Source organism: Eschscholzia californica, unplaced genomic scaffold (assembly GCF_041429995.1).
Source record: "Eschscholzia californica isolate CP2 unplaced genomic scaffold, dmEscCali1.0.p SCAF_4, whole genome shotgun sequence".
Taxonomy (NCBI): Eukaryota; Viridiplantae; Streptophyta; class Magnoliopsida; order Ranunculales; family Papaveraceae; genus Eschscholzia; species Eschscholzia californica.
The window spans coordinates 3,693-30,244 of NW_028238461.1; the positions used below are offsets into that span (position 1 = coordinate 3,693).

Sequence of the window (26,552 nt, forward strand, 5' to 3'; positions counted from 1 at the left end):
CCTAAAAAATCGTATATAAACCCTTACAAGCCCATATAAACCCCATAAGCTCATATAAACTCCTAAAAATCCATATAAACCACATAAGCACGTCTAAATCCCTAAAAATCTATATAAACACCATAAACTCGTATAAACCCCTTCAAGCTCATATAATCTCATAAGTCCAAATAACCTCCTAAAAACCCATATAAACACACAAGCGCATATAAATCACATAAATCTATATAAACCTAATACGCCCATTTATATCCCTAAAAAACTATATAAACTCTATAAGTCCATATGAACTCTAAAAATCCATATAGACCACATATGCTTATGTGAACCCCTAAAAACGCATGTAAACTCTATAAACCCATATAAAGCCCTACAAGCCCATATAAAACCTATAAGCCGAATAAGTCTTTATACACCTCATTAGCCCATATAAACCCCTAAGCGCATATAAAACCTAACCCCATATAATTTCTTTTAAACCCATAAAAACCCCTAAAAATCCATATCAATCCCATAAGTTCAAATAAACCCTAAAAACACATTTAAACCAGATAAGCTCATATAAATCCCGTAAGTCTATATAAACCCCTAAAACCCCATATAACCATAATATACCCATATAAACCCCCTCAAACCCATATAAACTCTATAAGCTCATATCAACTCCTAAAACCCATATAATTAAGTCACATAAATCCCTAAACACCACAAACCCATATAAACCCTAGATGGACCTCCTGCATCTCACTATGGAAAGTGTTTTATTTGAGTTCTATCCTGCACGAGTTTAACAAAATAAATTAAATATTCAAAAAAAGCTAAATAAATTCAACTTTACCCTATTTCTATATCGTGTCCCAATGTCATCCTAAGAAGCCAGTAAGATAATATTTTTCTGCGGAGACAATAATCTCAGACACGTTTGGACGGAATTTGATGTTGAATGGTCTAAAATTTCTTTGTAGTAGTGCAAAACTAGATCATCTTCCTAACGTTTTGGGCATATTTATTTTGATAAATAAAGGTTCCATCTCCATGGAAGTGGAAATCTATGAAATGGGTAATCATGCCAAATATGTACTAATAATAACGCAGTGAATCCTTTTTCACTAGGCTTATCATGCCTTTTTAAGTTAATTCTCTTTCCAAAATTACCAATGATTTCATGCCTCACCTCACCGGCTCTACCCTGATGTTTTATAATGCAACTCTGCTATATTGAAGCATGCACGGTACGACCGAAAAAAGGGATGCATAGTTGAGCTTCTACATAACTTCAACGTCCAACAAAGTTAACAATACTCCAAGGCCCAACACACCAACAAATTAGTCTTCCCACTACAAGCTCTAATGATATGCCTATGGTTAAGTTGTCTTATATCCAAACATCTTGTTTCATGTTTATGTCAAATATATCTGCAAACTTTAATTTTTTGTAAAAAAGACGCTTTCCTTCATGGATTTCAAAACTGCTTTATGAGCTAGTTTCTTCGATGTCTTCTTACTTTCACTTGTGCATGTCTCAGTGAACCATCTTCCCTCTGCTTTCACCTCTACCGTGACAGAAGTTGTACCATTCTCATACGACACACTTGTTTTAAGTTCGAAAGATCTTCTCTGACATAATTCACTCAACTCTCTTACTGGATGAAGTTTTACTGTTTCTGGTGTTACTAGTGGTTCCAATAGATGTTTCATGCTCTCCCAAACTGCATCCTTGTTGTAGTTAGAGTCCACCAGAATCGCCCCTGCTAATGATTCAATTATGTCTCCAAGCACCTGGTTTCGAAACACAACACCGATAGGCGATAATTGATGAGACATGAAAATGTCCCATCTGAATCTCTTAACTCGGGTTAGTTAGTCCAGTTCGAGCGGTTACTCTGATGATTTGTTTGATTATCTTTCTCAGGTGTCTTTTACGGAGTTCGGTGTGAAAAATAGTTAAAATCGGAGAGAAAGACACACTTGAGGGCGTTTCAGTAATTTGGAGATGATTGTGTTCTGGAAACTTTAGTGCTCGGATGGAAAGTAGAGTTGAAAATGAATCCGACGGCGAAAGCGGAAGTTAATTCGGAGTCCGGATGCGAAAACAAGGATGGGTTAAAGTTTGGTTCCAAATCCGTTGACTATGTGACACTTGGCGCGCATCCAGAATGGGAATTTAAAATATCGGTACACTGTTGGGCGTGTTGGGAGTCATCCGGGAATTTAAACCAGCTATAAATCTGGTGTGACCTGAAGCAATTTATTAAAATAACCTTTAAGATCGGATGGTGTTCAAAGACTTGAGGACGCGATCAACCAATCAACGTGCAAAACACGGTACCAAAGTTGCTTCTGCTACACTGAATTTTTCCTTTGATGCCAGCTATGAATCACGGGAATCTAAGGGTTGGCGCTATAGTGCTCTTAGAAGCATAACACTACGGTGGTCCGGACTGATCTAACGGCAGTTTTCTTACTTGGAACACGTGTTGACATCAGGAACCATATTAGCGTCATTTAACTTACTTCGTGAAGCACTGAATCAAACTTCTTTTCAGCCAGCAAATGAATTTACAGGGAGATGATTTTAGAGAAATCTCTCGGCTGAAATAGGAAGATTTTTTAGAAAGAGAAAACTGGCCGGAACTTGTTCTTTAATCAAAATATTTACAGAGAAAGCATGAAAGGGAAAGAGAGCTGGTTATGTTTGGAAGGGATTCGATTGAGTGTTGATTAATTGAGGATTTCGAATTTGATTCTCTAGAAAATTAAACAGCCAAGATAGAGAATAGTTGAAGTTATTTTAGAGAGAGAGGAGGTGATTTTCTTCTCCTTCTTGGTTATATAACAGAGATTGAATATTTTTGGAAGAGATTGATAGAGGTTATCTTCTTCATCCTCTCGGCTTAAGAAGGAAATTTTAGAGAGATGAAGATTGGACTAAGATTTTTAGAGAGAGAGATATCTTATCTCTAGAATTTTAGAAAACAGAGAAATATTTCTAGAGAGAGAGAATCGTGAAGACATCTTCTCTCAAGCTAACAGTAGAAAGAGTTAGAGATATTAATGATTTATGGGAATGATTTTATTAGAGGATATGATGGATTCGGATTTGAAGAGGATATCAGAGAAGAAAGGGAGTGATTTATTTTCTTCTCTTATAAAAGAAGAGCAAACATGGAGGTTGGAGATCATCTTTTCTTCAAGAAAAACACCGGGGACAGAATTGCAACCTGTTCTTCTCCTTCTCTGGGCTTCAAGACATCATTTTAGAGAGGAGGAGAAGAACAGAAACAAAATTACCATTGTCTTCTTCTTAGAGAGAACTGTAAACAGGGAGAGAAAGGAAGCATTGTATTTTCATCTTTACTTTATCATCAATTTATCATCTTTGCTGTGAAAGTTTTCTTCATTTATTTCTTTTCTTTGTGAGAGAGAAAGGGAGTGATTAGAGAGTGTTTTTAGAGAGAGATAGAGAGAAAGAAGAAAAAATAATTGTTCATTATCTTTAACAGAGAGCATTCTCATGTTCCTTTCTTCATCATTTGAGGATCTTTATCAACACCTTTTCTTTGTGAGAGGGAAAAGAGAGTTAACAGAGATGGATAACAAAAACAGAGTATAAAGAAAGAGAGGGAACAAAGAGCTCAAATACCAGGATCATTCTTCTTTTGGTGATTTCTTACTTTTCTCTAGAACATACTTTTTTTCTGATGAATTTGATGTGTAACTAAGTCTCTTTGTAGGGTTTTATGATGAAACTTCATTTTCTAGCTTTTAGAGACACGTTCTTATTTGATTAATTCTCTTGAATAAGTTTGAAAGTTTAAGATTGTTTTAATTAGTTAAATCGATTTTCTATTCATTGTCTATGCTTTTGGATTTGATGCATCATACTTAGGTTAAATCGTTTGATGGTGTATACTTATTAATTGATAGATAATAGTTCAGAGATCTCTTTTTCAAAACGAAACAATTACGTTATAGTTAATCGGTTTTACACGAAAACATCTCCCGGAATTAGGATAGTTCATTATCCGAAATTCTGAGTTATAAAACGAGAGAGTTAGTCGGTTAATTTTGTGTGTTTGAAAGTGAATTATTCGGTGGATTCCAAAAACCCTAGGCCTTCTCCCCATTGATTTGTTTATTTAATTTATTTTAGTACTTTATTATTTTGTTCTTTATCATTTTATCACCAAAACCACAAAACCAATTTTCAAACAAAACTGTATGATTTCTAAGTTTTAGAATAGATTTCACTTAGTCTCTGAGGAACGAACCGGTCTTACCGGAATTTATTATTACTTGACGCCCGTATACTTGCGGGTGGTGACCTATTTAGGAAACTTTCTAGGCCCATCAATAATACAAGTTCTGATCAAACACGTCATGGTTTAAGACTCACACATAATCAAGTATACTCATCAAGTTCAGTTTACTTGCCTTGGGTACATCCTTTTCAGAATCCCAGCCAAAACTAGATTTCGAAGGTATTAGCTCAAAACTGTTGGCAAACAGTTCAATGTCCTTCTGAAGCTTTGCGGAGGCATGAAGAATATGCTTATGTAGCCCAGCATTCACAGCTGCATGTGCGTAGCAATCATTGTTTACAGATGCCGATCTAAGGTCTGTCAGTAAACCAGGGGATATTCCTGGATATTTATTGTACATGTAGATGGTGATCAGATAATCCAGAATCGAGTCACCAAGAAATTCTAGCCGCTGGAAAAAAGAAACTCATCATAAAACTAACTATTTGAATTGTTCGACGCCATATTAATATGTGAGGAGAACTTAATTTGTATAAGAACCTGGTAACATCTTGGAACATCTGAAAGTTGGTATGAACCATGAGTCAATGCCTCAACCAGTATAGAAGGCTCCCGAAATGAATACCTCAGCAATGATTCAAGATAGCTAATATTAGCGAGTTTTTCTGGCAGCATCAATAAAGGTATGCCGTTTGGTAACTCGTTGCCAAAAGAAACTTCCATACCAAGCCAATCCATAAAATTTAAAGCTGCAAATTCACCACAGGTATTGAGATATGCACCGATTAGAGCTTCGACAACATCAGCAACTACTTTACTCTTCATGTAGCGTTTTCCCTTGATATAGACTTTTCTCGAACCAAAATTCAATGTTTCATCCAACATAATTGAGCCCGAATTTTCACCAGGAATAACCCATTCTTTAGGATCGAAATATTCATTGCGTATAAAGCCCTGAAGATGAAAAGAAGAAATAGCAGAGATCGCTATAACTTTATCCCCATGATTTTGAAAATAATTCGCATTTTGAAAAAATAATTAAATAAATCTATCAACTTAGATATGCAGTACCTGAAGTTGGCGCTGACATCCAAGCCTGCAAAGGTATTTGTTGGAAATCAATCTACCTTTCCTAATTGTAAGAAGTCCCTCGTGGTGATGACTATTAATCCGGAATAAATTTTGACTAACAGCATACTTGAGAAAAGAGTCTCCAAGAGTCTCCAATGATTCTAGCGAAATTTCCTCTTGGCATTTCTTTGTCGTGATTGCTTCCAAAACCTATTATTACAGTGAATATAGGAAGTTTCACGACGAAGTTCGCAAACACGATAAAACAATAACATATTTGTTTGGAACTAATATTATATGGGGTACCTTCATAGTCGGAATAGTAAGACTCTTATTATTGAAGTGTGCAAATTGTATAGCCTTTAAGTGAAGAGCAATAAGTGTAGACTCAAAGCGGTGCATTATTGATGGAACCAACGAGAAGGAATACAAGGTACTGACGGTAATTGGAGACATAATAATGAAACACAGTTCAGGAGGCAATTCAACCCAAGCATTACTTCCATCTGGAAAAGAAAAACTAAATTAGAGATGTCAAACCATCTTTGAATAGGAAAGGGATAAGGGAGGATTGTAGATAAAAGCGGTACAAATAAACCATAAAAACCATCGGAGTTACTCAAACCAATACCAGCGAAAAGTTAGAAAATTAGATGATAAATATACTAAACCTTTCTCCTTCTGATGATTGTGCTTGTGTAGCCAATTTTGTACCGTAAAAATATGTCTCGCGCGTAGTAGAGAATCTCTAGTATAACGCAAGTTGATACCATGCCTACATTTGAAACACAACTTGAATCATACCATGCAGTTTTTAATATCTAACGTGTGGCAGTCATTAATAATTACAAAAAACAGAAGCCACAAAACTTTAAAAGGTGGAATAGGTAATATGGCATGCTTACTTGTATTTATAGTACTTCTTGTATGTGAGAGCATACTCCCCTATATCATTCTCCATAACAGAGTTACCGTTAAGATCATTCAAGACACCAGTAACGCAATATATATAACCATTGTGAGGAGTGATCACTAAAGAGTTCTCGATTATGCATCTGCAAGTTACAACATCCATCACGTGGATCTGACAAGCACATCCTTTAGGGCAATATATGTTCTTGGCATTCCTAACAACACTTTCACTCCGACGAATCATTGTAGAAGGATAGAGGGACGACTTAACACAGTTCCAATCAATTGATACAGACTTCTCTCCACAATTAATAGGAAGAAGTAGGTAGTGAACTATTGGATGATTCCTGGTTTCATGGAGTGTATTTACATTGTTTTTCGGTTCACTTGAATCACGATGAATGAGGATCCTCATAAGGGTGAGCAAGAAACTTCTAGCCATAAAAACCTGATAGCAAGAATACATTATAACAGAGAGAGAGAGAGACAGACAGACAGAGAAACGGGAGGGAGAGTTGAAGAGTAGTGAAGTTAATATTCTTTTCTACTTTGGTACTACAAGTGCGAGGAGTTACCTGTTCGACACCGAGACAAATTGTGCCAGCATAGACCACATTGACAGTAACTGAGCCCCTGTCAACTTCTAATTGGAAATTCAAATCCTCATATGATTTTGGATCACACTTAACTAGGAGAGCAATATCACTCAATGGAATATTGTATTCAAAGTTTTGCTTTGAGACAATTTTATAGCAATGATATAACCCCTCAAAATCAGATTCACGCTCGGTGATGAGCTCTGTTGGATAATAGTTAGCCACCTGGTCCTCACAAGGGGTATCCCCTGTAAAGTAACAAAAAGAGAGACCAAATTGAATAATAGATACAACGTTGTACAATTTTAATTTAGTTCATGACTAACTAAAGTTAGAACAAACGCATAATATGGAGAGAAACAAGGGTACAGAGAGCGAAAGAGAAACAAGATCTGAAAAAATGATGATTAGAAAAAGAAAAACAACTACCAATATCTTGGGCATCGACTTCTTCCACAACTGCCTCTGGTAACAGATTATCAGTTAGAGCCCCAATGATATGAAGTTTCTTGCACGCTTCAAGGCAGACAAATCTCTTGAGCATATTCTTTTGACCTTGGAAACGTACAGTTTGTATTGGGCAGCTCTTTGGAAGATGCAGAGTGCAAATATCCTCATCAATAACAAATCTAGGAGCCGACCTAAAATACCTATTACAATATAAAGTGAAGAACTTTGAGACAAATTAAGAATGGAGAAAGGGAAGAGGAAACATAAAACGAATGAACAAGATGAAGAGCAAACCCATCAGAAGGGAGGTGTGAGCAATAGAAATATATCAAAGCAACACTCGAATTCAAGGTAACAACTGCCCCAGTAGCTTCAACACGATAAAAAGACTCATCGTCCATTACACATTCCTGAGGTGCACAAGGAATGGATGCATTTCGTAACGACTCCTCTCTCATGATACCTCCACTAGCCATATGGTTATTGACTTTTGAAAGTGTAGAGTCATCCCCACTAGAAACAAGAAAGATAATCATTACAGTTGACTGAATTTTCTTTTGGTTATATGTAAGCAATAGCAAATTTCTTTCTTTTGAGGTGACTAAATGCACAAAAATTTATAAATCACTTATTTCTTCAGAAAAATATAATAATATTTGTAGATATCAATCAATCATATAATGCTGGCCTTAAAAATATTGAAGAAAGCTTACCTCCTTAAAATCAACAAATAATCTGATCCCTGCTTTCTCGCACGACCACGTGACTGGATAAAACTGCAAACTGTTGTTGGTGGATCAAATCTTATGACCAAGTTACAACCCTGGACATCTAGACCCTCCTCAAGAATTTGTGTTGCTACAATAATGTTCACCTGTTACAGCTTCGGGTCATTATCTAGTTCTACCTCAACTAGTAAGTAGTAACCCTAAACAATATAAATTCCAAAAATTAAAAAAGAAAATTTAATAATAAATCCTACCTTGCCTTTTCGGAAATCCTCAATAATGTCTAATGGTATGCCTATAGTTAACTTATGATTATGCAAACATCTCATTTGACGTTTATTTCCCTGATCTTTCCAAAATTTATTCAAATATATATCCGCAAACATTACGTTTTTCTGGATAGACTCTTTCCTTGAAGGAGTTTAATACTGCCTAGTTTCTTCGAAGCCTTCTTACTTTCCGAAAGTCCTCTCGATCTTCATGTCATTATCTAGTTCTACCTCACAACTAGTAAGCGTAAACAATATAAAATCAAAGAAAAAAATTGTAATAATAAAACCTCTACCTTGCCTTTACGGAAATCCTCAATAATGTCTAGTTGTTTGTTTCTACTCTGGAATTGCAAACCTGAGCTCTGTCCAGCCATGTAGGTTGCATTTATGCATCTTAAATCCGAAACTTGACCCAAAAGGGATTTTAGAACAATGGCTGTTATTACCCTTTCTACAAATATAATACATCTCAAATCCTCTGTCGTCCTAATGAAAAAAATCAACAACAAAAAATGAATGCTCCAATAATTGATAGTTATATAAACAGAACCCACCAATCTAACAGAACACCATCTCTTTTAACCAATTCAGGGAACATCAAACCTGTATGTTTTAAGTGATTCAATGAGACAATAAACTTTAGCAGTTAGCAAGCCACCGTCTAGATCTGCACTACTACTATCACCGACATTCCAATCTGGAGATATATAGGAGAATTGAGATACAAAATTGACAACTAGAAACAAAATGAACGTACACAAATTGTGGAAAGAAAAAAAGAGAGGCAAATTCAATTAACAATCAAAATAAGAATTGTGTTTTAGCTGCTAGGTACCAGAAGGTACATATGTTGAGAAAGCCAGAAATACATCTTGACAGAAACCTCTCATGATTCTCTCAACAACACCATCTTTGCTATGTCCCCAGAAAAGATTATGAGTTTCTGTGCAAGTTAATGACTCGGCAGCCTGCAATATCATAAGAACTTTGAAATGTTTGAGAAATATGATTATCACCGAGACGTTGGTCAATCAGACTGGTAGTTACCTTGAGAACAAACCAGATACCAAGATCAGTTAAACAATACATGAACGTTCCAAACAGTTTAGAAACCCTTTTCAGTGCGGATTCTTCTTTGGTATCTTCAAGTTGTAATTCTTTCAGTGACTGTTCAGTCTACAATAACTCAGAAACCATGGAGATTAAATTTACAACAATAGAAATGCATGCGAATTTATATCTTGTTATAAAAAAACGGACATGGCATCTTAAACTAGGAAATGTTACGGGCATTCGAATATCATTACCCCAATATGTAGCTCAAAATTCAGACCTCGAGTCATTTTCAGATTTGACTTAAAGACGAAAACAAACAGGGCCTAAGAGTTTGTATTTCCTAAGTAATGCAATATTTAAAAGAAAGCCATAGAGATAAACACATACCTAAACAAACTTTAAAAGAAAAACTACAACTTTTTAGTAAAAAAGAAACAAACCTTAAATTTGGTCTGTTTCAGTTGACGGTCCAACTTAAAAAACAAAGTCTGTTGCATCTCCACGTGTTTATAGAACTTTGGTTTTACCGTAGAAAATGCTACGTGCTCAGCCAGGATGGATTCGTGAACAACAGTGTATACCTTCAACAAGAAGTGGTAATAACTATGTTTCAATTAGCCTAAAAAGGAGAAGTAAATGCAAGAATAACTAGCAAAAGATAAGCATCTTTAAGGAACAAACTAAATTGCCAGATTAGAACTTCAAGATGCAGAATGCCTAAGGCTTAAAAACCTTCGAATTCATAAGACTCTCAAGTTGAAGTATATGTTTCCCATAGTGATTTGATAAACTAAAACCTGTACCAAAAACACAGCATTAAGTGTCATTCAATAATTCAACATGGGATTCTAACCATTTCTTACTAGACAACATGAATGGCGTTTGAGTACTAGAAAACAAGAATCTACCTTTAGAATTTATGGGTGAAGCTGTCATTCCAAAAATCCTAGGAAGTAGACGGGACCCAGCACGCATTTGAGGATGATAGAACTCCTGAAGGGAAAGTTCAAAAATAAGAGCTCATATTCGTAAAGAAGAGAAAAAATTAGGCATTTGAAAGTAACTCGTCTTTATAACTGAAAACTCCATAAGGGAGAAAAATGGCATAAGAAAGAATATTGCTACCAAATATAGAAGACAAGAGATAATAAAAAAAAAAAAAACTTGTTACATTCATAATGCAAGCATAAGGGCTACTCCCTTTTGCGTGATGGCATTCATCAAATATTAATAGCTTTATCATCTCTAGCTTTAGAAAAGAATGCCTCAAAGCATCTAGTAAAATTTGGGGTGTCATCACAAGTAACTGCAACAACAAGGAAAGAAACATGTTTTACTATATTTCTCATCAATCGGAAAAGTTAGGAATAACAGGGAATTAAACTATTCAATTCATCTCAAACACACACACATATACATATAGTACCTCATATTTATCAATCTGTCCTTGCCAAGTGAGAGAGTCCCAAAAATCGACACCCATCTCTCCCCAGTATCTGCCTACTTTCAAGTCGGTGTTGGTTTCGACAACTGTAGCTTGCTGATTAACTAAAACAACAGTTGGGACTAAGAAGATGGAAATGAAATTAGATGGTTTTCTGATCATATAAGCATAAGTCCTTATCAACATGACAGCAATTAAAGTCTTTCCGGAACCAGTCTCTAAGAAGACGATTGTATTCTCTCTCATTGATTTCTCCAATGCTTCCAGCTGATAACTGCATTCATTATATATATATATATATATATATATATATATATATATATATATATATATATTGTCATCGTTTAATAATACTGTAATAGATTTAATAAGAAGAAGAAGAAAGAAAGAACCTTCTAGCAAAGGTTACTGGATCATTATCGGTGTCGCCATGGCCCAATATTCTAGCAGCAGCAGGTGTTGCTGGTGCCATTTTGTTGTTGTTGTTGTTCTTGGGGGCTCCCTCTCCTCTGTCTGTGTTTTTCTTTTTCTTGTATGAATAGAAATTCAACGTCGTTCAATTTCCTTCCCTCCTCCTCCTTGGGAACCCTCACTCAGTATGAGAATTGAATGTTTCTCATACTGAGTAGCAAACAAACAGGAATCTCATAAATTCCTTACTTAAGAAGGAAGCAATCAAGCAAAAGTACTAGTAGTACTTACTAGATTCGTCGTACAACTGTTGGAAGTGCTTTCAATTGAGTTCACTCTTAAACATCATTATCGTCGTAAACAAAGGACTTGAAGGTTATTTTTTTCAGTGGCGTTTGACTATGTAAAACAAAAACCCCTTTTCAATTGAGTCCATTTGACTGTGTAAACTTCATAGCAACCCCTCCCACCATGACCAGCCCATTTGACGACCTTCCCAATGAGTTGTGATTTTTTTTTTTTTGACAAGTTCTGTTCATCCCTCCATTTTGGTCCCTTCATTTTGGTCCCTTCCCCAGTCCCCTGCAGATGTGGCAACATATCACTTGAGTATGGAGCAATTGGAGAGAGAATTGTAAGAAAATATATTTCAGTGATATGTCGTGTTGGAAATTAAAAATATTTGCACAAACAAAGAAGAATAAAGAAGATATTAACTTGAATTGAATACTTGACTTGATTTTATTTGATTTGATAAACTACAAAGACTGGTCTATTTATAGACCCAAAATCTACCCATTAACTAAGACCACTACTAACTTGATCCCACTAACTCATCCATTAACCCACTAACTAGTACATTAACCCCACTAATTAGTACATTAATCCCACTAAAATTAACTCTCTAATTACTTAACTACTAACACTAATCCACCTCATCTAATACTAATTTAATGAATAAATAAATACCTTTTGAGTTTATAATTTTAACACTCTCCCTTAAACTCAAACATTATAACACCCATCATAATCTTCGACTTGAAAAATCAATGGACCTTCAATGACTTAATAAAAAATATTAGTCATTTAATCATCAACTTAAAAACTTCATATCAATCTGGCTTTTCATCATACCCTTTCACAACTAATTTGTCTACTTCATCATCTGGTTTGTACTTGGTTTTGAATGACCATTTCAATCCAATTGACTTCTTTTCTGCTGGAAAATAATTTAGCTCCCAAGTATCACTTTTCTCAATTGGATAAATTCCGTCGTCCATAGTAGAAATACACCCCACATTTTTTACTGCTTCTTTAACAGTGATAGGTTTGGTGTGATTACAATCTGCAAAAGATATAACACTTGAAAAATATTCGTTAGACCCATTATTATCATTGCTTACGACGTAGTCATCAAACCTTGACAAAACTTGCATGTAAGTTGAACCGGGACATAATTCTAGATTTGAATTATCATCAATATTCAGAGAAATAGGTGTAATCTCAATTACTTGAGATTCTGAAGCTACTGTCTCATCATCCGTATCAATTTTTATTTGATGATCTTCTTTAACCGGACAGTCCCAAACTCCATCTTCATCACTTTCTACCGAATAATCATCTAAATCTTCGTCTAAAATTTCATCAGAATCTTCATCTGAATCGTCATCCATTCTGCAAGCCAATAAAAGAATTTCTCCCTCTTCTACATCATCTTCAGCAAAGTTAGCATGCTCTGAATATTTCTTGGAAACTCTACATTCTGACTTATAATGACCTAATTTTTTGCAACGAAAACATCTAACTTTAGATTTGTCATACCTTCCAAATTTTTTTGGTCCTTTACCATGACTCTCTTCACCATTAAAACCACCTTTTTCAAGCAGAGTCACTTTGCTTTGAAAAGCTTGTTCAATAGACCCTGCAGCAGCTCTCTGGTTCATCCTATGTTCATGAGAACTTAATGAACTCATCAAACCTTCAACTGACATAGTTGAGAGGTCTTTTCCTTCCTCAATTGCAGCAACAACATAGTCAAAACGACCTGTTAATGATCTCATGATTTTCTCAATAACACGAAGATCAGTTAAATGTTCACCATTGACCCGCAATTGATTAACAATAGATTGAACTCTAGAAAAATAATCAGAAATATTTTCAGAGTTAATCATATTAAGAGATTCAAATTCACCTCGTAAAGTCTGCAACCTTACATTTTTTACCTTCTCATCACCCTTGTAGGATCTTTGCAACAAGCCCCACACTTCTTTAGCTGTTTCAGCTCTTGAGATTTTCTCGAAGACAATCTCATCAACAGCTTGATAGAGAAAGAACAATGCCTTCTTATCCTTCTTTCTGTTCTCTCTCAAACTATCTTTTTGGACCTGAGAGAGAGCTTCATGTGCTGCCTGATCAACTGGCTCTACATACCCAAATTCGACAACCTCCCAAATTTCCTGGAAGCCAAATAATGCTTTCATTTGGATACACCATTGATCAAAATTTTTCCCACAAAATCGCGGAAGCTGAGGATGGATTGATCCATTCATTTTGTAATTCGGTTAGTAATCACAAAATAATTCTAGCTCGGATACCAAATGTTGGAAATTAAAAATATTTGCACAAACAAAGAAGAATAAAGAAGATATTAACTTGAATTGAATACTTGACTTGATTTTATTTGATTTGATAAACTACAAAGACTGGTCTATTTATAGACCCAAAATCTACCCATTAACTAAGACCACTACTAACTTGATCCCACTAACTCATCCATTAACCCACTAACTAGTACATTAACCCCACTAATTAGTACATTAATCCCACTAAAATTAACTCTCTAATTACTTAACTACTAACACTAATCCACCTCATCTAATACTAATTTAATGAATAAATAAATACCTTTTGAGTTTATAATTTTAACAAGCCACATCGGCGGAGGGTTGGGGGAGAGACCAAAATAGAAGGAGAAATAGAATTTTTGGTTTTTTTTTCCTACAAGGGCTTTGATAAATGTAAAAGGGAGTAGAAAAAGATCATAACTATCACTAACAGTTTTAGTAGTAGTATTTCTAAAGGTCGTATGCAAACTACACTATAAGCTACAACCACCATTAGCCGAATACCCCATCATGAAGTCATTTTTCTTTTACACTTCATTTACACTCTATTCCTTTTTACACAAGTTAACGTTGGTATACTGGTGGTAGTGGTGGTCGAAGGAGAAAATATAAAAGAGATAGATGATCTTTTTTGTCTGATAACTACTCAGGACTATTTCTGACGAAGAAAAAAAAAGTGACATGGAAGAAAATGTTTTTAATAAAGAAAGAATGAATTTATTGTTAAAACTGACTACTGGAATATATTCTCGGTGAAGGCATTTTAGAACGTTTGAAAGTTATGGCACCATATTTTCGAGTTGGTCATAAAGGAATTAACCCTATACAACATTACACGGAGAATTTAGCTTTACCCCTTTCCACTTATGTCTAATTAGGGATACCCCTCATTTAATTGAAAGTTAGGGATGCTTCTTTTTCTTTCACTTCAACATACAAAAATAATCATATCATTATTGTCGTTCTATCTTAATTTCTCCATTCTCTCAAATCATTTTGTCGGCATACTACAATCACCGATGTTATAGACGGATCTTCATTTCTTATGTCCATATCATTTTTCTCTCATATCTATCTTTTTTCTAGTTTTCGAATAAACCCGTTAGACTTAATAACCACAAGTAGAAAAATTGTAAGCAAAGTGGTTTAGGTTAAATTTGATTAATACAACTGATCCCAAAGAAGATGTCATGATTTCTTTTACTGTTTCAATGAATTATAATTCGTGTACCTTCAAATAATGATACTACAAATTTAACAAGATGAACTGGAAAATATATATATATATATATATATATATATATTAATCGAACTTAGAAATTAAAGATGGATTCTTGAAGGAATCGAAGTTGGAGTGTCATGTTGGCGGGAGGAATGTGAGAGGAAGAGGAAGAAAATCAAGTAAAGAAGGGCTATTGTTGTACTTTTATGTGGGAAAAAAAAATGGGTTCCTTAATTTCAAATTGGGTACTAGTGGGAGGGGGTAATGCTAAAATTCCCCACATGGATTGGTGACCACACTATATGGTGATAAATCACAAGCACACAGGAGGCGTCAGAAAAACGAAAATTGATTGGAGAAAAGATGAACTTATCAACAACAATTGCATTCGGATCCTGCAAACCCCATGAACAAACCACGACAAGGAAACTTCTGATGATTCTACCAGATCATGATATATCTTCTTCTTTGACAACAAGAACCCCATTATCATATTCATCCAGTTCTAACCAGTACAGCCATCGTCACCAGCTGAAGAGCTCATCTTCTCCTCGTCCATTAGCAGTAAAAGAGAAGAAGCAACTAAGGAGGAGAGAATTTACCATCGGATTCGGATTATTGTTGGGTGTAGTTGATGCATTTCAGCTGGTGCTTGGACACCCACAGCAAGCAGCGGCACAGGCACAGGCACAGAAGGAGGAGGAGGAATTCACTGTCACCTCATCTGGACTTCAATTTTTCGATCAAGTCATTGGCACTGGTCCTCAACCTTCCAAAGGGCAACTCATTAAGGCAAGTTCACCAACTCCTCTACTACAACAAGAATAACTAGTTGCAAATTGATATACTCCTCTCCAGCTGTTAGATATAATTGAAGTTTATATTACTTTTTGCAGGCACACTACATAGGGAAACTAGAGAACGGAGTGATATTCGATAGCAGCTATAGCCGTGGGAAACCACTTACATTTCGTGTTGGCGTTGGTGAGGTATCCTCATTATCTTCTGTTGTTGTCGGCGTCGTTGTTGTTGTATTACACCGATGTACCACATTCTAGTTAATCCGTACAAGGTTTAAATTCTACTTGTACAAAAACAAACTATGTTGTAGATTTTGAATGGGAACTAGTTCCATTCCTTGAAATGGTTTCAGAAAGTCTTCAACTGTGAATAGTTTACTCAGGGTCATCAATATTGCAGGTGATTAAAGGTTGGGATCAAGGGATCCTAGGTGGTGATGGAATTCCGCCCATGCTTCCTGGTACAAAATTTCTTCATCTATACTCTAGTTATATTTATCAAATCATTGACTTTAAACCATTCTTACATGACTAACTAAAGAGATCAAGAGAGCATTTTGTCTAATGTTTGATACTATTCGATAATTTAGGAGGTAAACGTAGTTTGAAGCTTCCACCAGAACTTGGATATGGAGTAAGAGGGGCAGGCTGCAAAGGAGGTAATAAAAGTATTTGGTGGGTCTCCCATTATTACATCATAACTATGTCTTTACCTTAATTCATTGGTGGTGGTTGTGTAGGCTCATGTATCATTCCGCCTAATTCGACTCTCTTGTTCCAAGTAGAGCTCATTGGCAAGGCATGATGATCTCAACAAATAACCAAAAACCCCTCTCAACGTTTACTCGTCTCGTTTGCAGCATCTGAGCCTGCATTGGGATCAATATTAATTTTGCTGATTGATGACGACAAAAAACAACCAACCGTCGTGGATTGCTTACCTGTAAGAATTATATTTTCAACCCAATGTGGCAAACTACTATATTCCATTTTATGAAATAGGGAGGAGCTACGAAAGTTACCATGATCTGTTAAATAGTTTGTTCGATGAAGCAAAGCAGACACAACTCATTTCTCTAACACAATAATTTCACAGTTCCTCAATTAAGCAGTATATTTAGACCTTGCCAGAAAATAAATATGGACAGAAAAAGAACAGGCAGTAGCATCATTTTTCTCTCCAGTAAACTATCTAAAAGGTGTATCCTGTGAAACACAAAAATTTTGTCAGAGTATTACCAAGTTGAAGAAAAAAAACAATTTCTTAACCTTGGGATTGTTAGTTTGGCCAGTTCAGAAACTTGTAACCTTGTAGAGATGAGGGCAGGTAACTCTGGTCCGAGGTCGATTATGGATCACTAGGTGGATAAATATAGCCCTTCCCGTAACCAATCTCTTTCATTAGCTTTGTTGGTGTGTTTCTCAGATGGAGAGGCACTGCTTCATTCTGCCCTGCTTATTCTTTCACCGCTTTCTGTGCCGCCCCTATAGCCTGGTAAACAGCAACAGACTTAGGAGCCAAAGCCAAGTAAGCAACGCATTGTGCAAGTATCACATTACATTCTGGCATCCCAATAAAGTGGCAAGCCTGGTAACATGCCACTGATTGATTCAAAGCACTTGGATCGGCCAAACCAACATCCTCACTAGCAAACCTAACGAGTCTACGAGCAATATAGAGTGGTTCTTCCCCTCCTTCTAGCATCCTGGCTAACCAGTAAATTGCTGCATTGGCATCACTCCCCCTCATTGATTTGTGAAGTGCACTTATAAGATTGTAGTGTTCTTCTCCATCCTTGTCATAAGCAATGTGTTTACTTTGTAGAGCTTCTTTTGCGTCATCCACGGTGATAGTAACCAAAATCGTACCGGGAACAACGCCAATTTCTTCATTTACATCAATCACAGTATTTGATCCTTTGCCGCCATTGACCTCCCGTGCTGCTGCTGTTGTTGCAGAGAGTTCCAAAGCATTCAATGCAACACGGGCGTCCCCATCACAATGCAACGATAGAAAACGAAAAGCTTCCTCTTCCACATCTACTTCAACCCCCTTAACAGCGACACTTCTAGCTAACCCTCTCTCGGCATCATTTGAAGCTCTCTTGAGCAAAGTCATAATGTCGTGCGGTTGCAAGGGTCTAAGAGTGAGAACTCTAGGCGTGATCAAATGGAAGGAAGGGTTCTCAGTAGTAGCCCCAATGAACACAATACTCCCATCTTCAATCACAGGCAAGAAGGAATCTTGTTGTGCTTTATTAAACCTGTGAACCTCGTAGATAACCAAAACAGTGCATATTTTGTTCTTACTCTTAAGCTTTCTAGCTTCCTCGACGGAATCTCTAACATCCTTAACACCAGAAGTAACAGCAGATAGAGAAACGAATCGATAGGAAAGGGATAAGGAGGATGAATGGGCAATAGCCCTAGGTCTTACCAGTACCAGGAGGACCCCAGAGGAGGATGGAAGGCAATCGATGTGAAGTAGTCAATGAATGAAGAGGTAGAATCTAGATAGATACTTTATCTCTCCTCTTTCTGCTTATATCACTCTCTTCAATTTCCCATGTTTGCCGCCCAAATTTACCCATATGCTACATTTTCCCTCCAAATTTCACTCAGAATAATGTTACATTTTCCCTCCAATTTTCACTTTATCGAGGTTCATGGATATTTCGTCAGATTGTCAACAACAACAACAAAAAAAATGGATATTTGGTCAGTGGTATTCACGAAGCTACTTTTTTTTTTTTTTTTTATGAGAGTATTCACGAAGCTACTTAAATAGTGGGTTGTTCAAAGAGCTTCTTTTTGGTATTTACAATTTAGAAGTTAAGGTTTATGTTTTTTTATTTGTTTTTTTTTGTTGAGAGAGTTGACGTTTAAATTTAGAGACAAGTTCCTGAAAATAACCCATATGCTACACTTTTAAAATCAAAAACCAACATTCTTGTTTAAGAATTTGGGATAATTACTAAAATCCCCGACTTTTGATAATGCGTTTACTGAAACCCCTGATTTTTATTAGTAATGTGCTCTTCTCAGTTAAAACCATGTCTCGTTCTCATCATTTTAGATGTGCAGCTGGCATGCTATCAGTAAGTCAAAAAATTGGCAGGTTGAGTAGTCATCGAGGTTTAATAACGTACGTTTGCCACTTGCATTAGTCATCGAGGTTTAATATCGTACGTTTGCCACTTGCATTAGTCACGATTGTTCGTATGTGTATCCCGATTTTCTTTTATTTGCTTACAGTTATTTTTGTTGGAATGCAGGATGAATTATTGAAACAAAGAGTTGAAGATTATGGAAGTGTGAGGCCACATGGCATGATTTTCATGTCTACAGAGTATAAACCTGCAATTAAGTGGCTGGGATACAGAGAGTCGGAAATCCATATAGTTGAAGGGAAGGTCGTGATGGGTTGAACTTCATTACTATTTGGGAAGAAAATGGCATTTGTGTGTGAAACTTAGCCGTGTCTTCATAATGTAAAGTGAATGTAGGATAAAATTTGTGACTAGGTTTGTGATTATTATATATTCTTTCTTTGTTAAAAAAGTTTGTGATTATTATATATTCTTTCTTTGTTAAAAAAGTTTGTGATTATTATATGATCAAATGTTTGTGTTGTTTTTCAACAAACAAAAAATGTTTGTGTTGTTGGTGTCTTACACATAGATAATCGATGTGAGAGTTTCTAACCATGTGAAATTGGTGAAGTGTGTTCCCCCTCTTTTAAAATCGATGAAGTTTAATTTTGATGCGACGTTTAAGGAACAAATCGCGGCAATTGCAGTAATTTGTAGAGACTATGAGGGAAACTTTGTTACAGCTTGCACAAAGATCATCACATCTTCAAACGCATTAGTAGTTGAAGCAACGTCGGCTAAACTAGCCATTGCTTGAGCGAAATCATTGCATAGTTGGAACTGTATTATCGAAGGAGGTGCAATGGTTGTGGCTGAAGTTTGTTCAAGATCAGACGAAGACCCTCCGTGGAGGATCAGGACTATACTATCGAAAATCCAATCGGAAATTGCAATTTTTTAGAACGTTTAATTTCAATATTGTCCGCGTAAGATTAATGAAGTTACTCACTTATTAGCTAAGTTTGCTCTTGATGAGAATATAACTCAAATTTGAGAGGTTCTTAATACCCCTAATTGCATTGTAAGTCTATTGACGACGGATAAAGCCAATATTTTGATTTAATAAATTTTAGACATATACCTACTTTCATAAAAAAAAAAAAAAAAAAAGGGATAATTGTGGCAGTACCCTATGCTAGAATGCTCCCAAAGGGGAACCATTAGTGGGGCTAACTCAACTTCATACAAAGTAGCATATCCCAATTATATACTGTATAACCCAGTTCTCCCAATGTACTCGAGAGAGTTTAATAGCTGATCCCTAACCCACTGGCATATTTTGCAAAGGTGCTTTAAATTTTTCTTGAATCACTATGAACGTGCTCACACGGTGTAAGCCGTCCAATCTAATGACTCTTCAAGTGCATCAAGGTAATTCTTATTGTGCTACTATCAGTTAGTAATAGATCAAAGTAGTGAACTAGAAACGCACGAATATTGTAATAACTGCTAAACTTTCCATTAACTTTACTTTGAATTAAGACGTGTTATTTGCATATGTTCTGCAATTTTGGTAAGTTTTCCCAACTTTCCAGTAATATACGGATGTTTCCTCTGTAACATGGTAGATACTATATGGTCATCTTTGGATATGCTTAATTATTTACGTTTGTCTTGTGCAGGTCCTTGGCCATCAGAAGATGTCCTTGTTTATTATTGGTTGTCTCATGCAGAAAAATTTAGGTATTTTTTGGATGTTTTTTTAATTTAAATTTTAGGGTTATTTTGCGAAAGGGTCATACATAAGTACCGGGTTTTGCGAAAGGGGCATGACCTTTTATTTTTTTTGCAAAAGGGTCGTGGACTAGTGTTGACCGGTTAAGTTCTAACACCATTAATCTAATTCCATTACTTAAAAAATATATTGTTACATTTAAGAAGTTTATGCTATTTTGACACTAAATTCGCAAAGGTGAAAAAAAGACATCCACCTTGAAAAACATTATTTTTCTAGATTTTCTAGCATTACACATTTAAATAATGAATTTCATAATCTAATATATGATGAATAAATGATACAATCAAAATATATTTATGTGAAATATAAAAAAGGAAGCAAAATTTCAACTCCGACATAAACAAGAGAGAAAAAAAATATAAAAGCACATGAATATAAATCTAAACTTTATTCTGTCTACTCAATTTAAAGAGTTAGAAAGTAAAAGGAATTTAAGAAGTGTGACGAGGATTCGTAAAAAAAAAAATTAAAAAAAAACCAAAAAAAATCCTAAGCTCTTCTCTTGTCGGCACAATCTCTTAGTAAAACTCAAGCGACAACACCTCTTTCAATTTTCGATTAAAATCGAAGGTGGAAGAAAGAAAAAAAAAATAAGAAGATGAATGATGTTAACTATTCATGTAATGTGATGTTAAATTTAACATTTATTTAACGGTCAATGTTAGTCCACGACCCCTTCGCAAAATAATAAATAGTCATGTCCCTTTCGCAAAACCCGGTACTTATCTACGTTCCTTTCGCAAAATAACCCTAAATTTTATTTATTCCTTCATTGTTTTCTAAGCATTGTCACTTTTGCTCTGGGGTGATCCTAAATTTAAATTTTTTGGATGTTATATGGTGGTTTTGTGAAAACCTTGTCAGATAGGAAGGTTTACACTTGAAATAAAATGTAAACCCTCAACAAGAACCCGAAGAAATAATTGAAATACTTGCATAAATCTGAAATATACTTATTTGTATTTTTAACCGGAAACAACTAAAGTTCTAATAATTAGAGGAGGGAAACTTATCTAAAAGGATCCAAAAGACTTCTCTGTTTCTTATTTGTTGACTAACTTGCATCTTATGGGTCTGTAATCTGTTGCTAATATGCGCCATACTTTTTTTTCTTTTTTTTTATGCACTCCACTAGTTGTATCCAACTATTCAACATTCAGGTCATCTTTCTATTATACAGAATTTGTTACAAGATTACATAGATCATGATTATGTAAAGCATTTCAGACAATTTTTGTTTTGTTAGGTGTTAGGCATGCTCAACTAAATTCCTGACACATATACGGATATACCTGCTCTGCAGCACCTTCTTCAAGGAGTTCCATGGCGGCCTCACACGGACGATTAAATCCTTGCTTTTACATTTAGAGGATTCTGAGGCAATATTTCTATGTCGAAAAAGAGGAAATTCTCTAGACAAGTTTCTAGAGAAACACGGACCATTAAGTCCTTGCTTTTACATTCAGAGGATTCCGAGGCAATATTTCTATGTCGAGAAAGAGGAAATTATCTGGACAAGTTTCTAGAGAAATTGAACGAGGTCGGTTTGCATTTTAGTGTAACTGAAAACTACGATGAGGAAGTTTGGTTGCGTCACTAGAAGTTCCTAAATGGTGATGAGTCCTGGCCACATTATGAAAAGGATCACTCCTACCCATTGTTGGTAAGGATGACATTCTGATTTTCTAGTTATCTTTGGATTTCTTTCAACAAAAAAAAAAGAAAAAAAAGTTATCTTTGGATTTTGTCCTTATATAAATACTCAAGTATTCAGGTTCACACCTAAATTGTTTTGACCACATTGACGTGGGAAGAAAAAAATAGACGGATAATTGGAACAAACCTCGTGAATGAAAGGAATTAACTAGATCGTTGCTTCTTTTCTTTTTCCCGGTAAAGATGTATTTTGCTGGTGTCCGTTGGAAGAAGAGAAAAGGTGATATTTTGGTCCGATTCTATATAATGTTAAACATATTGTCTTTGAATACAAATAATGATGAATAAAAGAGGGATGGAGATTAGAGGCTTGAAACGTGTACTAAGTACACTTTCCTTAAAGCATTATTTGCCCCCTCTCACTCGAGATTACTTGAAGGGTATTAGGCAAATTGCTTCCCAAGATATGACAAGCCTTTGTGAAACTACACCAAGTAATTTGTGGAGATTTCACTTAAGGAGCATTAGAACACATTGAAGATGGCAAAGGATATTCCGACATAGTCACTCTACATGGTTTTCGATTACTTCCAATGTGTATAGAGAAAACATTATATATAGAAAACAAAAAGACTCTTTTCAAGTAGAAAAACCTTTTCACAAAGAGAGATATCTCTCCATATAATTTATCAAAAGATATAACTATTAGACATAAATTTCAAATTCAAATATTATAAAAATTAATTTCTTATTTTATAAAATACATTACTTAATAACTTGTCCAAAATTCCAACATATAAACAACAAAAAGATATACAGGTCATGGCCTCGTGGGAAACTAGATATCGACGTGTTCTTTTTTTTTAAATGTTCATCTGCAACAGATGAAGGAAATAACGGGCATACATGAAAAGGTTAAACATGAGTTGTAGATGCATAAATCAAGAGAGAGGGAAGAGTTTGCAGCAGCTGCAATCTACAAACACGGATAAGAATACATACGATGCGTGTATTAGGAACATAATTGGAAACATGAAGCCTGGGGTTTTGGTTCATGCTTTTTGTAGCGGTGGGCTAGGGTCTGAGGTATAGCATTCTCATTTGTCCCAAAAGTTCCAGCAGTGGCAGCAGTGCGAGGATACAGGATCTAGACCAAGGTTGGATTTGTGGAACTGCAATGCCAACAGGATCTAGACCAAGGTTGGATTTGTGGAACTGCAATGCCAACCGAGGAAGGATGAAAAAACGAAAGGTTGGATGGGCGCAAGAAACAATTACTAGTATTATAATTGAACCAGTTGCCAAGAGGTATAATTGAAACAGATACAACTACTACTGCTACTAAAAACCAAAGAGATATGACAATTTAATACCAATCATCCTTCACTTTACCACTGTGAAGTACCAACAACACAATAGCAAACAAATTAGAAACCAAATGCTTCAGATTTTCTATTGATAATACTCCTACTAAAAAGAAAACAGAGAGAGATAGAGTTGATAACACTACTACTACTAGTACTATTAGGTTGGTGGGTGGTTCAACAAATAAAAAAGAGGGTCAAAAAGGAATGACGCCCCATTATCATAATCCAGATCCAAAATATATTTAAAATCAAACTCCCATCATCTCCCTAAATAACAAAACTATTCCATATGATTCGAACCCCCCCCCCCCCCCTCCCCACCATCATCAACCTTCTTCTAATCTACTACTAACTAATAAAAAAAAAAACAGACAAAAACACCCTAAAAAAATAAAAGAGAGAGAGAGAGAAAGAGGAGAGATGGGGTAAAATATGTAACAAAACACCTTTACCCCACCACCTCATCTCTATTAGTTGCTGCTGCCTTTGGGGCATTCCCTTGCAAAGTGCCCAGACTCTCCACACCCGTAACAGCTACCGCCGCCTCCTCCTCCACCACCACCGTTGAATCTTCCACCTCCTCCGCCACCACCTCCTCCCTGGTAGCAGTCTCTAGCCATATGACCAGACTCGCCACAGGTGTAACAGCCACCACCACCACCTCCATAACCACCCCTACCGCCTCCTCTACCGCCACCATTGTAACCATAACCATCGGATCCGCCTCCGAATCCATAACCTCCACCTCGACCACCTCTTCCACCACCACCACCACCGCCGAAGTTGTCCCTAGGAGCACCCTGAACAGAGACACCATTAGGACCAGTGACATCGACGGCCTTAGTCCTACCATCGTCACCGGAGTCGATCAGAAACTCGACTTGTTCTCCCTCAGCAAGGCTTCGGTATCCATCAGATTTGATAGATGACTGGTGGACGAAGAGATCTTCACCTCCATCAGACGGAGTTATGAAACCGAAACCTTTGGTACCATTGAACCACTTTACGGTACCAGCCAATCTCCTTTCTTCAGCCATGACGATCGTTCTGAAAACCCTAAAACTTGCTTTGTTTAAGAACCAAAAAAACCCTCCCCCAATAACAGAAGAAAAAAAAAAGTGAGAGAGAGAAAGGCAGAACCCTAGATGGTCCCTCTTCCCTATTTATTGCCTTTTGCCTCCTCTAAACCCTTCTTTGTTGGGTAACTCAATTTCGGATAAAGTAGCCCTCCTCTATGTCTAGTATCCCTAAATGGGCCCATGACTTTACTTTTGACCTTTCATTTTTTTTTACCCCTTGTTTCAAAAGTATTTTCTCTCGTCTTTCTTCTATGTCGTAACCAGGGCGACAATTCCCTAGTGACTTTTTAAAAAAAAGAACTTCTTCTATATTCTTCAAAAAACTTCATATCTCTAACTCTATTGTTTTCACTATCTTTATCTCTCTCAAACATCTTCTAAGATTAACCTTACTAGTATAAAAAATTAAAAGGATAGTATCTTCGAGAAGGTTCAAGTCAAGATCGTCACAAATCACTAATTTCAAAAAGCGATTGATGATCCCACCTGATGTTATAGAATTGCCTGATTAAAACTTTGAACAACAAAAATCGATAATGAATGTCCAGTCATTTTGCCTTTCAGGGCCAACAATTGTTGTTGACATATTTAAATACCCATTAAGATGGTCGCAAAGATCAACAAAAAGGAAATGTCCAATAGCACAAACCAAACATTGTCTAATGATTTCGAGTGTGTCATAATTCTTCAAGTTTGATGGGTCATGGTAAAGAAAAGGGTAGGAAAGGAAATCAATAATCAACTATCAGGTTGGCTAACAGAAATATGATCTCAGGGATATATTGGTATGATAGACAAACATAGGAGTTAAATTTTTGAAGTGGTCACACATTGGGGTTAAATTAGAATTAACCCTTATATGTTGTGAAAGTTATGAGCAGCTCCGATTCAAAGCGATCCAACTTGACTTCACATTTAGGCCGGGCCATCATCATCTTCCGCAAGGGGCGCTCTTCTTCTTCTTCTTCACGATGATAAAACCGGTGGTAAGAGCATCTCCAATGCAACACTCAAATTGAAAAACTCAAAGTGGCACCTTAGATTTTCTGAGTTTTTTTGTAAAAAACTCTCTCCAATGCACCACTCAATTTAGATCTCAAAATGATGTGACATCATTTAATGTTGAGATATCTCAAGAAGAAACTCAATATTTGAGATTTCTTTTGAGGATCTCAATTAACCACTCAATATTCAAAGCAAATCTACCCATATAGGAAATGACACCCCAATTATGTAAAATCAAGTGTTTGTGACATACCTCTGACGGGATTGAAGATGGCATCTACATTCATCGATAAGTCGACATCGATCTTGGAGATGTTCGGGAGGGTTAGTGAGCAGTTCACAACCATGGTCAGGAGGAAGGCTTTCTTGCATTGGTATATAGGAGAAGGAATGTGCGAGATGGAGTTCACTGAGGTAGAGAGCAAACATGAATGACTTGGTTTCCGAGTATCAACAGTACCAGGATGTAACTGCCGATGATGAGGAGGGTGAATACGAAGAGGAGGGTATGGAGGACAATTAAGTTTTTGGTTACTCAAAAATTAAGTTTCTAATGTTCTTCCTTTTTTTTTATGAGATTTCTAATGTTCTTCCTTACTATAAAGAATGAATTAATTGGCTGCAAAGAAAGAAAAGAGAAACCCTAAAAAAACTAAATTAAAAAAAAAAAAAAAAAAAAAAAAAAAGAAGAAGAAGAAAGAGTACTA

At 36.0% G+C, this 26,552-nt stretch overlaps 4 protein-coding genes across 5 annotated transcripts; 1 reads left to right on the forward strand and 3 right to left on the reverse strand.

Annotated features, from left to right (window-relative positions):
* Positions 1-1,240: 1,240 nt before the first annotated feature.
* On the reverse strand, positions 1,241-11,865 carry LOC147541098 (endoribonuclease Dicer homolog 2-like). Of its 2 annotated transcripts, XM_086633353.1 has the most exons (22): positions 11,494-11,865; positions 11,184-11,412; positions 10,774-11,065; positions 10,519-10,653; positions 10,256-10,340; positions 10,080-10,144; positions 9,788-9,928; positions 9,339-9,467; positions 9,127-9,259; positions 8,895-8,988; positions 8,585-8,777; positions 8,005-8,165; positions 7,586-7,804; positions 7,271-7,491; positions 6,821-7,089; positions 6,239-6,693; positions 6,005-6,108; positions 5,640-5,839; positions 5,334-5,543; positions 4,803-5,216; positions 4,435-4,713; positions 1,241-1,779 (listed from the first exon to the last, which is right to left on the reverse strand). In XM_086633353.1, exons 2-22 carry the CDS (start codon positions 11,261-11,263, stop codon positions 1,426-1,428), a joined length of 4,233 nt encoding a protein of 1,410 aa, XP_086489479.1. In that variant the 5' UTR covers positions 11,264-11,412; positions 11,494-11,865; the 3' UTR covers positions 1,241-1,425. The 2 variants fall into 2 exon arrangements, with proteins under 2 accessions (XP_086489479.1, XP_086489478.1); XM_086633352.1 differs by having other exon boundaries at positions 11,184-11,655.
* Positions 11,866-15,306: 3,441 nt separating this feature from the next.
* On the forward strand, positions 15,307-16,884 carry FKBP13 (FK506-binding protein 13). The gene is made up of 5 exons (XM_086633354.1): positions 15,307-15,840; positions 15,945-16,037; positions 16,249-16,309; positions 16,439-16,507; positions 16,589-16,884. Exons 1-5 carry the CDS (start codon positions 15,412-15,414, stop codon positions 16,651-16,653), a joined length of 717 nt encoding a protein of 238 aa, XP_086489480.1. The 5' UTR covers positions 15,307-15,411; the 3' UTR covers positions 16,654-16,884.
* LOC147541100 (uncharacterized) lies at positions 15,382-18,585 on the reverse strand. Its single transcript, XM_086633355.1, has 2 exons — positions 17,157-18,585; positions 15,382-17,054 (listed from the first exon to the last, which is right to left on the reverse strand). The coding sequence occupies exon 1, from the start codon at positions 17,965-17,967 to the stop codon at positions 17,305-17,307; it is 663 nt and encodes a 220-aa protein (XP_086489481.1). The 5' UTR covers positions 17,968-18,585; the 3' UTR covers positions 15,382-17,054; positions 17,157-17,304.
* A 5,236-nt stretch (positions 18,586-23,821) lies between these two features.
* Positions 23,822-26,525, reverse strand: LOC147541101 (cold shock protein 2-like). The gene has a single exon (XM_086633358.1). It carries the CDS (start codon positions 24,796-24,798, stop codon positions 24,232-24,234), a length of 567 nt encoding a protein of 188 aa, XP_086489484.1. The 5' UTR covers positions 24,799-26,525; the 3' UTR covers positions 23,822-24,231.
* Between the last annotated feature and the right edge of the window lie 27 nt (positions 26,526-26,552).